The following is a 14140-nucleotide window of genomic DNA, read 5'->3' on the forward strand; positions in this document are numbered from 1 at the left end:
CAGACTGGCAAGGCAGGACAAAGAAATGGTGTGCTGGGGCTGAAGGCGTCACCCCAGCCAGTAATCTGCAGCTGGCAGCTGTACCAGCTGGAGGTGATCACTTCCTTTACACTTCTTTCTCCTCCAGGTGTGAAATTCTCTTGTTTATACTAACATATGCATTCTCCCCTAGTACCTTCACTGACACAAACTGATGTTCTTATACTATTTTAAGTCAGTAATAAGTCTTCATTATTACTGTGTATTTCTAGTTCTACATCATGCATGGATTAATACTTTATCATGTACGCTGTGTCTGACAGCACTTTATAATGCCACTGTGTATAACAATCTTTGTGTGATCATTCCTTGCCAGTTTCAGCTCACAAAGGCTTGGCTCTAAAGTGAGGTCCATAAAAAAAGATGTAGTAGTCTTGTTGAAACAAATAACAAAACAGTCAAAAGGTTTCCCCAGAGAAGGGCCAGCAGAAAACAAAGGTAGAAATATTTATGCAATCACTAAAGGACATTGGAAATGTGTGTTCTGAATAAACAGCCATCTTCGGTATGCAAGTACCATTGCCTTTGCTGTCTCCCAAAGATCACCAAGAACGGAAATCAATGATGCTGCCTTGTTAGAAAACAGAAATCAAAGCATCAGTGACTTTGTAAAATCCCTTCTGTTGCTTTGACCTTCTGGTGCCAGGCATCTCCAAGGATTCATTACCATTCACTGTAATGTCTAAAGAGGAAATATGCAGCACAACAGTATTTTAGAGTAAAACACTAGCAGCGGGGGATTATAACAAAAGCTAGGAAACTGAGTATACAAAAAGAAATGAGAATCCCATGAATGGATGCTTGCATTGCCCTGAGGACTGTATCCTCTCTTCTAATACATACAAGTCACTTCTGCTGTTGTCCAACTGTACGCCAGGTCCCTGCCTCACCATCTGCACCCACTGTAAAGAGTCTGGTTCTCTTCCTGCCCAATCAGTCACGCTGGGAGCTACTGCTGTTAGAGTTGCACCTTCTCCAGGGCCACTGACACAGTTAATATAAATATGCCAGGCAACATCAGATCAGCCCTCACTTTCAGAGAATCTCTTGTAAGAAATAAGTTGGGAGGGAAGGGGTAGGTGATACTAACCTGAGTCTCCAAGCCGGTGTAAGGACTAGGAGGTTCAATCTACAAAAAGAGCAGACAGAAACAGCCATTACTCTGGAATAGTGGAAAAGAAGGTGTTTTGAGCCATTATTGGTCCAAAGTAGAGATGTTAAGAACAAGCACACCTGCTCAAAGATGACAGAAGACTATTTTTTTTAAAGAGATCCTTCTTTTCCAGACATCCTACCATTGCACAGAAATTACAGGATCTCTAAAATATTTGGATGAGTAAGGGAAGCTGCAGTAACTGGAGTAACATCAAAGACAGATTAGCTACAGAAAAACTCTAGGCCACATGCAGGTCCTTGCATCTTTGATTTAATCCTTTGTTACATGTCTTTCTTAGATTACAATTGGCTGGTGTTCCTGTAATTTCAAGGCATTAGAACCTTTTCAGAAGGTTGATCAGGACTTGATGATGATGGGGTCAACCACTTCCTTGGTAAAACTTCTGTGCCCAACAGCTGCAGTTACATCGTGGTTGGGTTTTTTCCCCACTAAAATTTCACCCTGGTGAACGTTACTCTCCAGCTCTGCACATTATATGTGCAAGTACAGTGTGCATTTTCTGCAGTCTGGCATCTTTCTTGATGTCAAAATCTGAACTCCTAACTTGGCTTGGCCAGAGTATTCAAACTTCATTAAAAGAGCTTCTAAACATAAAAGCACCAAAATTGTCTTTTTAGGCAGTTAATTAAGAGGTTAGAAAGAGATAACATCCCTCCAGGAGACTCCATCATTAGTGCTCTGGGATTAGCACTCAAGCAAAATCTTTAAAAGGAACATCTTTTAAAGTATAAGGGACATTTAAAACCTCAGTCTTGCTGGTCTAGGTATTACTCTGCAAGGTCTTGCTTTCTACAACATCCTGTTTAATTGGAAAGCCTAACAGAGTGGAACCAGGTCAATGATGCTTTCTCTTTAATCCATCACATCTGTCGAAATTAGACAGCTTTAGTTTAGTAGAGTAAATTCTTGTCTGTCAGATTATCAGGCTCCTGAGACTAATTTTGAGTTTTGATATCCCCAGATGCTCAGGTTGTTGTGATTCCCACTCTGGCTAAACCACAGAACGGAATTTAAAAAAAACCTGGCTTCCCTCCAAGAAACTATATATTCCTTTTACTTGTAATTATGCTTATAAAGCAGCATTTGGTTTAACATTCACTGTAAATACACTAATGAAGAAACAAGCTATCAACCCAGGAAAAAAAAAGACTAGGAGGAAATTGGCCTTGAAACCCTCAATACATCTTTTCTCTGCCCAGTAAGTCATGGGCCAGGCAGCACACTGTGACCAGCTAAAAGAGTCCACTATCACCTCTGTCACACTGCTGACTTAGATGTAACCTTTCATCAACCTGTTCTAACACCAGAGCACCATTATTATACACACATAGTAGATACTATCTGACAACTGGACAAATGATACCAAGACTGGAAGGAGACTGAGAAACCTCGGTTAAATCAAAATTATCATGTCATCAGCTACGCTAGGGGGAAAAAAAATATCTTAAGGTGAGAGAAGATGCGAGAGGAATCTTGTCCTTGGATGGCTTTACATTTCTAAAGACAAATGATGTCAGCACTCACAGCTCCTCTCTTACCCTCTCTCTTACAGACTTAGCGGGTATAAACTCATCCATTTTGCAGCTGGACTCTAAGTGATGCTAGTTTGGTCACAACATTGTCCTACAATGTCCCACTTGCATTTATGTCATAGCAGGAAGATCACAATACTGGCAGGTGTGTGTGGCAGATAGAATACAAAACATGTTTAAATAGAAAGAGTAAAATACTACTGTAACAAAGAATGGCCCAGCTGCACAGACTCCCCTTTGGGAGATCATCTGGATTTTTTCAATTGCTGCCAATCTGATTGCAGACAAAAGCTTTTTCAGTATGTACTGTTCACTTCCAAAAGACATTATTTCTATAAGAGGAAGCAGCTACTGTATGTATAAAACATCCTGGAAAGATCAGGGGATTCCTGTAATAGATAAGGCTTCAGACTATTTAAAAGCCAGACAAATGAAGTCCAAGGCTTGCTGAACAGAACAATATCCTTTGGAAATTAATAATTTCAAAAGCTTTCTTGACTAAATAAAATTGTAAATAAACCCCAGGTTTTGAATGGCGTTATTTCATCATGTGGAACATGGTGCATCAGCATGGGCCAATTAAACTGTGATGATATAGTTTTTCCTGTTTATTTTCCTCCTCCTCATTTTGGTTATGGTTACTTGTATTAACTTGTACTGTAGCCATTGTGCAGGGAACCTGTACTGTAGCATTGCAGGGGAGTCTGTTTCCCTCTGTCATTAGGAACACACATCATGGTGTTTGCTTCTGAATTATCTTGGAAAAAGTTAAGCTTGGCTTTTACGAGCAAAAGTAGGAACAAACCAGTAAATTTTTCCTTCCCCATCTCACACCTTGTACCCGCAGAATTGCTAGACATGGTGCAGGTTTGGGGTTTTTTTCCCCCTTTCTCGCAACAGCATACAGTGCAACATCGCCGCCTCTCAGCATCCACTTACTATGAAACAACGATGAAGAGACTTTGCCAGTTTGTATCTGGATGCCACCTCTGCCTTGCACAGAGGCTACTTCTTTCACTCAGTGCCCAACTGCCCACTCTACTTTTCGTTTCACTCATGCAGTTACAAGTACCACACTCATCACAGCTCTCAGAGCTGACCTGAAGGTCCCCAAAACACAATCACAGAGAATTCATCCCAATTTAAGCGAGAAAATAAGGAAGCTGAGGAGGGTGAAGAAGGAGGGATGACATAAACATAGTCAAATTTAGTTTTCAACTGCAAAAAATAGTTTTAAAATTCAAGCTCAATGTCAGCAACTTAGAAGAAAGGCTTTCACTCTTACTACAGGAATAGGCATGTCCTTAAAGCTATCCACCCATCACTAGTGCCAAATAAATATGTCACATTTGGGTAAATTCCACTGCTCTTCTCCACCTCCTGTGCACGGCCTGATGCATGGTTCTGTATGGTAACATGCATAGGAATACCCCACTTATGAAGGATGAGGCTATGCACTGTTGTTTTTGTTTGTTTTTTTAAGGTACAACATCTCTGCTTTGTCCAACCTGCCTGCTCTCATTGATTATTAGCTGCTAATGAAAGGTCTGAGTCAGACAGCAAAGTTATCACTCATCTATGCCTATACATGGAAACACGCAGGAACAAACAGCAGAAAAAAACAGCACCATTCTGAGCAAAGTTTTCCTTGGTCTATATATGTTCCACTTAAACTCTACCTGGTTTCAGCAGCCTGCCACAGTACCACAGGAGTTGTATTAACCCTGGGGACATCAGCAATTATCCCATCTGAAATTTCAGACTGCCATTTTTCAGGTCCTATGAATCATTAATCTCCAGTACTTGTGATCAAATGAAATCTTTAATGGAACTGGAGTGTAAATGATGTGACATTGCTGTATAAATGGCACAACACATTTATCCCATTTAAAGATTGATCAGGGTCAGTCTCAGTTTACTATTGAAAGGTGACACTAAGTACATCAACTCTGGTCTAGGGTTTGGTTACCATATTCTTCATAAAGGGCTGATATCCTGCACACATACAGGAAAAAGATAGCAGTTTTCAGAGAGGCTGCGACCTTTCCAAAACAAAACAAAAGGATGAGAAGACTCAGAGGAACTGAGGTACAGACAAATAAACAAACTATTCCAAAGTCACATAGGAAATATGACAGAAATCCCTAAATCACTGCTAGAAACTTAACCACAAGATATGTCTCTCCCATGCCACAAAAAATGTTTTCCTAGCACTATTTCAAAAGACAACAGGTTTGAATATGGTAACTCAGTCTACACCTCAATCACACGTATTTTTGGTGATGGTCTGGCTTGGGTTGAGTGAATGATGGAGTTTTTTGGTGGCAGGGGAGGGGGCTATAGGGGTGGCCCCCTGTGAGAAGCTTCTCAAAGCTCCCCCAGCTTCAAGTCTGCCCCACCTCTGTTTGGAAACTGAGCCGATCAGCTGCACCTCTGCGATAACGTATTTCAGAAGGGATGTGGTGAGGAGCAGTGGGACTTGTGAGGAGGAGTTGCTGCAGCTGCATGAACACCAAGGTCAGTGGAGGAACGGAGGAAGAAAGGAGGGGGGAGGTGTGCTGGAGCAGAGACCCCCATGTATCCTGTGGTGAGATGGCAGGGCACCCCACCCTGCCACCCATGAAGATCTACGGTGGAGCAGACATTGATTTATGGCCTGTGGCTTCCGCCTGATTGATAAAGGTGCTGTGCCCAAAGGAGGCTGAGGTCTTGTGGGAAGAGGTAGCCCCGCTGCTGTAATTCAGCACTGGGAGGATTGCAGCATGCAGGGGAGTCCCACGCCAGAGCAGCTCGGGAAGGGCTGCAGCCGTGGGAGGGAATCCAGTCAGAGGAAGTTAGTGACCCATGACAGAGCAGTGTGGGGAACGCTGCGGCCCATGGGAGAAACTCATGTTGGAAAAAGTTTGTGGAGGACTGTCTCCTGTGAGAGGGGAACCATGATGAAGCAGGGGGAAGAAGTTCCAGGATCTCCCCCCACTGAAGATGGAAGAAGCAGCAGCAGTGACTGCACCCCCCATTCCCTGCCCCTGTGCCGCTGGGGGAGGAGGTAGAGATGTCAGGAGCAGAGCTGAGCCCAGGAAGAAGGGAGGGGTGGGGGGAAGGTGTTCTCAAGATGTGGCAATGCTTCTCACTGTCCTACTCTGTTACGTGTTGTTAGTGTCTGTAATAAATGTATGTTATCTTTTTCTTCCCCTAACGAGTCTGCCTTTTGCTCGTGCCCATAAAGGGGGATTTTCTTCCCCATCCCCATCCTATCTCGAACCCCAAAAGCCTGGCTCTCTGTCCCTTCTTATTGCTGGAAGAGAAGGGAGAGAGAGTCACTGAGTGGTGGTTGGCTGCCGACCAGGCCCAAACCACAACAGGGTCCAAAACTGACTGCAGGAAAGTCCAGTGCTTAGACTCAGTAAAGTGCTGTTGGCTGCACTGGACCCAATCCTACAGATATGTCTTCTACCCACTGCCCCTTCCATCACTTCTGGACTGTGCCTTTTAGGTTCCCCTGCAGCTCTGTTCAGCTTTGAAGACCACAGGAGGCATTTGAAAAGTTTTGTTTGGTTGGGGTTTTCTGTTGGTGTTTTTTGTTTTGGTTTGGGTTTTTTTTTTTTTGTTTTGTTTTGGTTTTTTTTAACTTGATGGGCTGATTTTCCACCCTTGGAGGCAGCAGTGATCTGCATGTGGCTTGGCACAGGGCGGTGGCTCCCCAGCTGCAGTGCCAGTTTTGAGGTGCCCTTGCCTCAGAACTGCAGCGCTTGCACTGCAGCATTTTTTGCACCCATGTTTTGGGCAGCCTTGACCTGCATGGGGAAACCAAACCAGCTTGAAAGGTTCTTTTAAAATTTTATTTATTTGTTCTGTGTCACTTTACAGCTGAATCAGTTCCCTCACCCAGCTCACGGCACAACGCAAGAACTGTGCTGGCACAGCAGAGGAGTAGCCAGGAAAGCCAAGCAGGGGAGGACATGAAAGAATCAGCAGTTGGGGATAGGCTAAGGATGCAAGTAGCAATAAAAAATGCTAGCATCACCACCAAATACTTCTTCTCATGAAACCACAGTTCTGGACAAAGACACAAAACATTCACCTAAGTGACATTTCACACATCCTCTCCAACAGCTCTGCTGCCTGCAAGGCAGGACCACATAACAGCAGCTCCCTGTGTGGGCAGTGCTGTTTTTACAAATTGCAGTTGAGGGCTACAGCTATCCCAGGGCACTGCGGCTTCGTGTCTTCTGCTGACTCATTTCACAACCCAAGGATTTGTTAGCCTGCCAGCCTGTGGTTTTTACCCTACGCCCAAATTCGGCTCAAAACCTTTGTATATTCACAGAAACAAGAACCAAACAAAACAAACAGATGGGATTGGAAGGGACCTCCTGGACTGCCATTTCCCCACATTTCTGCCCATCTCTCCACTAGTGAGGGAAACACGGGTCAGGTAACCTCCCACCCATCACAAGGATGGCTGTGGGACAAGCACCCAGGAACAGCACCCTGGGCACCAATGCACTGAGTTTCCTTGCAGATGGAGGGGGTGCAGCATGTCCCTGCAACAAAACCCAGCATCTTATTACAGGAAGTGTTCAGTAACCTTAATTGTAACTCTTAGATACAAATCACATTAACAGCTGCCTCTACACCACCAGCTAGCTCACAGACACACACTGACTTATTTGGGGAAGAGAGACCTTCCAGCAGCGTCAGTATCGCTAGCCTGGACGGGAGCTGCCAGACAGGAGTACAGGCAACCCTAAAGTCATTCAGCTCGTGTCCTCCTACTGCAAGGCAGAGGGGTCACAGCAGCAGCATCTCCAACGTGCTTAGGCACTTACTAAGGGGCAGGGCTTGCACAACAGGATGTCATTTAGATATCAAGAAAATAAAAACCCAAAATGCTCTTGCAGATCTGCTTTTTATCACGCTGTCCACCACCACAAGCTGCACCAATGTCTGCAAGCAATGACTGGAGAGGAACGGTAAGAAGGGTGAGCATTACCAGGGTGGTCTGCACTGCACTAGCCTGATTTTTTTTGATTTTTTTTTTTTGTTGTCTCAGAATCACTTCACAAGGCTCCATAAGAGTGTTTGCATAAAGAGGTAAAGATGGGAAGGATTCGCTAGTACTAATGTACCCAGAGTCTCGGTGTGACTGCTCAGCAAAGGATCCTTTCAAGCAACATCAATTCCATAAAAAAAAAATAAATCTCAGCTTGTCATCACAGGCCACAAAAATCATAATTTTATTATTTCTGCTGGACTTCTTAACACATATCCAGGAGGCTCTAGTACACAGGTGTAAAAGCTATTATTTGACTTCTTTTTTTCCTCCTCCAAAAGGCAGCTAGGAGAAATAAAATAGCATCAAGAGTGTTTCCTACTATGCATCAAGAACAGTTATTTAATGAAAGACTGATATTGAAATGCCAAGATCAGAAATTGGCACATTTGCACCTTCCCCCCCCGCCCCCAACACTTTTTGAATGAACAGTGGTTCTCAGAAAGAAATTTCTGTGTTATCAATATACCAGTCTCCTCCACTTGATGCAGCTGCAATGGTCTGGAAACAAATGTTTAGTGAAGACAGGATTTCAGCCAGTGCAGCAGGCTCAAGGCAAGCGGTGGCAGAAGCTGAGCCCGAAGCATGTACAGCTTCCTGTTACACAAACTAATGGTGCAGAAAAGGTGAGCCAGCACATCTGCTCTGCAAGCCACATACCCAAATTTTCATATGATGAAGAGCTGCAGACACTGATCATGTCCTGTGAAGAGACTGAAGGGAGCAGAGAGGAGATGGAGTATGCAAGCAATAACAGCTTCCAAGGAGCACAGTGAAGGATGTTAGCATGAAGCAAACCCCTGGGACAACCAAGCAGGGCCAGGCTGAGGCCTGCCTGCTGGCTCCATTCCTCCAGCAGCAGGGACTCATGTCACCCAGTGACAGCACAGCCCCATTGCTGGTGATGCAGTGTCGGGGCAGGACAACATCTGCTTCAACTGCCTGGCAGCCACCACCCACTATGTCTGGAACGGACCTGAGCTCAGGTCTCAGTCCCATACGTGGCATGACAGACACCGAAGCCCCACAAGAGGGGAGAACTCCCACAGCGAAGCCAGCACAGGGAAGATGCAGACACCTTCCATGGGTTCCTCTCTCAACTAGTGTCAGTGACAAGATGTGGCCATCAGGGAAGTGCAGCAGCCCTGGCCAAACATGCCGGGTGGTCCTGCAACTCCTGCAAGCTCTCAGGATGCCAGAACACGCAGAGACTGCTCCAAACCACTGAGTTGCAATTAGTGTGCTCACTGCTAATAGCCACAGTAGTACACAGCTTAACGAACCTGTTCTTCAGTAGCAACATCAGCCCACATGTCCTCTGCCAGCCCTTAATTTTGACAAATGAAGTGATCGTGTGGCCAAACTGGAGAACTGATGCTAGCTAAAACCAAACCATTGGGGGAAAACACATTTAAGCAGGATCTTTTCCTCATCTAGTCTGCTGAGAAACTGCAAAGAGTGAGAGGGCAAGTTAACCAGGACATCTACTAAAATTTAAGACACAGAATTTCATGGTCAGCTCCATAAAAGCACTATCTGCGTCAACACCCTTAAGCATACAAGACAGGCACTTAATTCAGATTCTTACTCTGCACACTTTGAGCTCTTCTCACAGTCCTCAGTTGTAGCATACCCAGGAGGGAGTCCCAGGTCAAAAAGTAGTATGAAAAAACAAGAACAAGAATATAAATACATTGAAACCACCTGTAATCCTCTAGAAGATGCAGGTATCGATCAAGGCTGGAGCACAGGCTGGAAGAAACAAACAATATAAAGAAACCTACTGAAAGGGGAAAGCAGCACACGCAGCTAAGATACAGAGAAGATGAATTCTAGAGAGATGGCATTTGCAATACAAAAATTCAAAACAAAATAGCAAAATCAGAGACCCCAAATGCCTACAGCTTTCGTCTCCAGTCCATTTCCAAGTGTGCTGAGGGTTCTGTCTGGATTACAGAGAGGTTAAAATAACCCAAGTTAAAGAGAATAAAAACAGCACAATAGCAAACAACTTCATCAACACATATTTGAGTGTGGCTAAGGCTTACCACCTCACAGCACACTTGGGACGGCTCTTCCATGTTAAAGAAAGGGTATTAGAGCGCATTTGCATATTAAACCTGTGATAAAAGCTTTAGAAATGTGAAGAGGCCCAAGCTGCCACGTCATTTCTACTCAGCCACAGGGCAGCTGTAGGAAAGGGCAGTACTTTTATGTTTTCTGAAGTTGAAACAAGTCAGCAGGACTTGAGACGTAACAGAGATCTCAGTTCACAGCTACTCAGTCCTTGAGTAGTTTGACAGTTTGGTGAAGATTATCCCCTCTGTGCTGAGGTACATACCAACTGTTAGAACATAACGTTCTGGTTAAAAAACTGATGTGCCTGATACCTCTGCACACCAATTCCGGATATGTCACCACCAGAAACAACTGCAGTATCTTTAATAGCCAGTGGCTTTGGTAAAAACTGCTCTAATCCTTGGCAAGTAAAGTAAGTCAGTGTAGCTCCTTCAAAGCCAAAAAGCTGAGGGTCTGACCAGGACTTGAGCATGTCATATGTGTCTTCTGCCAAATGAAAAAACTCAAATCTCATGGTTATCTAGCAGTTGAAGGGCACCTCTGTTAAATCTACGAACTGCTGGTTCCCTGCTTTTCCACAAAGATAAAACTGTTTTTCTTGTCTGCAGGAGCTTTCCAGAAGACTAGTCATTTACAGAACCTGAACTGAAGCAAGACCTACTATTCCTTAGCCTGCAGTAATAGTCAGTGCCCAGAAATAGCCCAGAACTCTCAAATGCCTCCATAAAAAAAAACATTACCCAAAATAAATCCATACCATCTTAGCGAACACTTAAACCACAGACTGAATCTGGTGTTTATTAAATCCTGAAATTCCAGTTACAAATTAAGATGGTACTATCCCTATCTATTGTGTCTTTTACCACCTGAAAAATATCTGCTGCTACCAGCTCAGTATAGACCCTTGAACTCAGCCAGGGTCAGCTGCAGCAGTATGCAGGTAACAGCAGGAAGCTTTCCCAAAGGTCTAGAAAATGCCTGGCCACAGAGATGCTGCTGCCCAAACACTGCTTAGACATTTTGAATATGTTAGCTAACCAGGCCAGTCATGCTGTCTCACAGGTACAAGCTGAAAGACAGTTAATATTTTAACTTATTAACTCCAGGCAGACTTATCTTTCAGCCTTGACACTTTAATACAGTATAGCTGCTCCGACACCACCTTTTTGAATCTGTGCTTAAGAATGACACATCGGACCAATTCAGAGCAAGGGTCAACTGTCCTGCTTTCTTTAATAATTTATTAAGAGCTGGCAGGAGAAGCATCTTTGCTGTGTTGTTCAGAAGTCCTAACAAAACGGACAGTTTGCTTCAGGCAGCAAACAAATTTCAGCATGAAAGGTGAATGTGTAAAAAGACAAGGAATGCTAATCTAACAGATCAATATAACTAGCTTGTTTAGAGATGGCAAAGTGTACCAGATGATACTGAAAAAAAATATATTTCTCCCCCCATGCCCCATATTGTCTTTGAAAGCCCCACAGTTCCTCAACTGCTGTGAAACACAGTTTCATGCCCACTTCTCCAGGGGATGCTACCATGGAAGCCTCCAAGAGGGCACCCCAGGAGGTACAGCCTGGGTATGATTTTGAGTATAATTATATTCAGTTACAAGGATGTGGGTTATTTGTAGTTCTAGTGATGGAAAGGCCAAAGGAAAAAAGACAAAGAAGATACATGTCCTTATGCAACATTTTCACAACTTTAATAGAGCTAGAGGAGTCTATATTTATAGGAGTAGCCAGGTGTTATAAAAAGCTGCATTAAAAAAGCACATAGGTGGTGTCCTGGTTTTGGCTGGGATAGAGTTAATTTCCTTCCTAGTAGCTGGTACAGTCCTGTATTTTGGATTTAGGCTGAGAATAATGTTGATAACACATTGACATTTTAGTTGTTGCTAAGTAGTGACTATCCTAAGTCAACAATTTTTCAGTTTCCATGCTCTGCCAGTGAGGAGGTGCACAAGAAGCTGGGAGGGAGCACGGCCAGAACAGCTGACCCAAACTAGCCAAAGGGTTATTCCATAACACAGGACATCATGCTCCGTATATGAATTGGGGGGAGTTGGCCGGGGACAGATTTCTGGTGGGGCATCAGTCAGCAGGTGATGAGCAATTGCATTGTGTGTCACTTGTCTTTTCTTGGGTTTTATTTCTCTATTTTGAAAATTACATTCCCTTTCATTTAAATTATTATTTTATTATTGTTATTATTATATTTTATTTTAATTATTAAACTGTTCTTATGTCAACCCATGAGTTTTACGTGTATTTTTTTTTTCCTAATTCTCCTCACTATCCCACCGAAAAGGGGGATGAGTGAGCAAGCAGCTGCGCGGTGCTTAGCTGCTGGTGGGGGTTAAATCACGACAGAGGGAGACACCAATTCAGTGTACACGCATAGCATTTAAAGGAAAAAAGAATTGTCCAGGCTGACAATTTCTCCAGACCTCGTCTCTCACCAGAACGATCCCAAACAGCTCTGCTTGAATATTATCTGAAACAGGACACAGTGCAGAAAATCAGCAGGAAGGCTGTGACCAAATTCAAAGAGCAGGCTCATTTAAAGTTTTCAGACAAATAACTTGCTGGAAGAAAATTAAAGCCTGCACGAAGGAACGTGTTCAAAACTTAAATGAACAGCCAAAGAGGACAGACTTCAGGCACTACAAGCTTCAAAGCTGAGACAAGCACTTCTATGGCGTGAACGGAATTCAGCCAGTCGGCAGAAGAGCTGCATGTTTCACTTGCAGCTATCACAGGTAATCAAGCTGGAAATCCGTATCAAAGCACTTGGAAAAGAAAGAGATGGTAGTAGGCCAGCTTAAGTGATGTCTGTATAACCCCAACAACAACAACAGAAAGCAAGCACATTTTCATCAGATTTTGCACTGCACAGAGAAAAAGACACCTACGCAATCCCCGGTCTCAAAGCAGAGTAAAGCATGGCTAGTCGGTGACAGCCACACTGTGGAGTCATTTAACACAGTGAGCACTAGGTTCAGCTCTTCACTGTCTTGCACCCTTCTGCAGTCACTGGGGCCCCTCCGGAGAGGGGTGCAGCCTGGCACAGAGCCTGGGTCATGGCCCCAGCATTTCCATCTTGCTATCCTCATGCGCAGGATCTTTCAAAAGAATAAACTGAGAACAGCAAGTGGCTGGGAACACAGCCCTAGGTCTTTCAGGAGGGAAAAGGGAGAGGGGAGAGGGGAGAGGGGAGAGGGGAGAGGGGAGAGGGGAGAGGGGAGAGGGGAGAGGGGAGAGGGGAGAGGGGAGAGGGGAGAGGGGAGAGGGGAGAGGGGAGAGGGGAGAGGGGAGAGGGGAGAGGGGAGAGGGGAGAGGGGAGAGGGGAGAGGGGAGAGGGGAGAGGGGAGAGGGGAGAGGGGAGAGGGGAGAGGGGAGAGGGACACGGGGAAGTCAGCTTCGTTAATGAAACCCAGCTAAAAATCTTGAGGGTAACAGAATAAGCAGCAGCCTGTGTAGCTTTATACAGAATAAAGCCTGTCAGAAAAATTTAATTGCTTTATTTGTTCTTTGATAGAGTTACAGAGTGGATTAAATGAACACAGCAAAGGTCTTATTTTGGGGATTTTAGGACAGCATCTGATACTCTGTCTCACAAAATTCTAATTGAAAAATTAATTCAAAAGGACTTGGGAAGGACCAGTGCACAACACTGGAATTGAGAACTATCTGCAAGACGGCAAACAAACGGTAATAAACGGCAGTGTATTGAGCTGAGGGTAGGTCATATTGAACAAATTCATTAGTGACCTGGAATAACGATAAAAAGCACACTAACGAAATGTGAAAATTGAATTGAAGCTAGATTGTGCCTGATGGACGGAGCCCTGCAAAAAGGTGATGAGGACACATCCAGTATCAGGATGCTGCCCCAGATCAGGCACATCAGACACACTCCAGCCACGGCCACTCACCATCCATCCCCTTCGCCTCTCTCACACAGACCCATGCACTGTGCAACACCTCCTCCCCCACCACCGGCCACCCTGTAAATAAACATAACTTTCTCTGTTTCCTGAGAGTCAAATGAGATGAATTGCAGGAATTCAGTCTTTGGCAGATGTCAGGTATGCAGGAGTCCACTGACAAGAGGAAGGGTAAGATCTCCCATTCAGGCACGTTTAGAAAGCAAACAATCCCACCACTACAAACAGCACAGTGCCCTAAATCCCACCAAGATTCGTTTTCCCCGTTTCCCTGGTACAGCTTAAAAAATTGTAGTTTTATGGAATAATGT

The 14140-nt window shown here is 44.3% G+C and overlaps 1 protein-coding gene across 3 annotated transcripts in view; it reads right to left on the bottom strand.

Annotated features, from left to right (window-relative positions):
* XYLT1 (xylosyltransferase 1) overlaps nucleotides 1-14140 on the bottom strand; it is a 207004-nt gene that overhangs the window by 151999 nt on the left and 40865 nt on the right. For 2 of the 3 annotated variants that reach the window (XM_042798416.1, XM_042798415.1), the window contains exon 2: nucleotides 1130-1168. The exons of the other annotated variant lie outside the window; for it this stretch is intronic. In XM_042798416.1, the coding sequence (XP_042654350.1) occupies nucleotides 1130-1168 (39 nt within the window). The remainder of the gene's footprint in view (nucleotides 1-1129; nucleotides 1169-14140) is intronic. 3 annotated transcript variants of the gene reach the window in all.

Source organism: Tyto alba, unplaced genomic scaffold, assembly GCF_018691265.1.
Source record: "Tyto alba isolate M040663 unplaced genomic scaffold, T.alba_DEE_v4.0 Super-Scaffold_28, whole genome shotgun sequence".
Taxonomy (NCBI): Eukaryota; Metazoa; Chordata; class Aves; order Strigiformes; family Tytonidae; genus Tyto; species Tyto alba.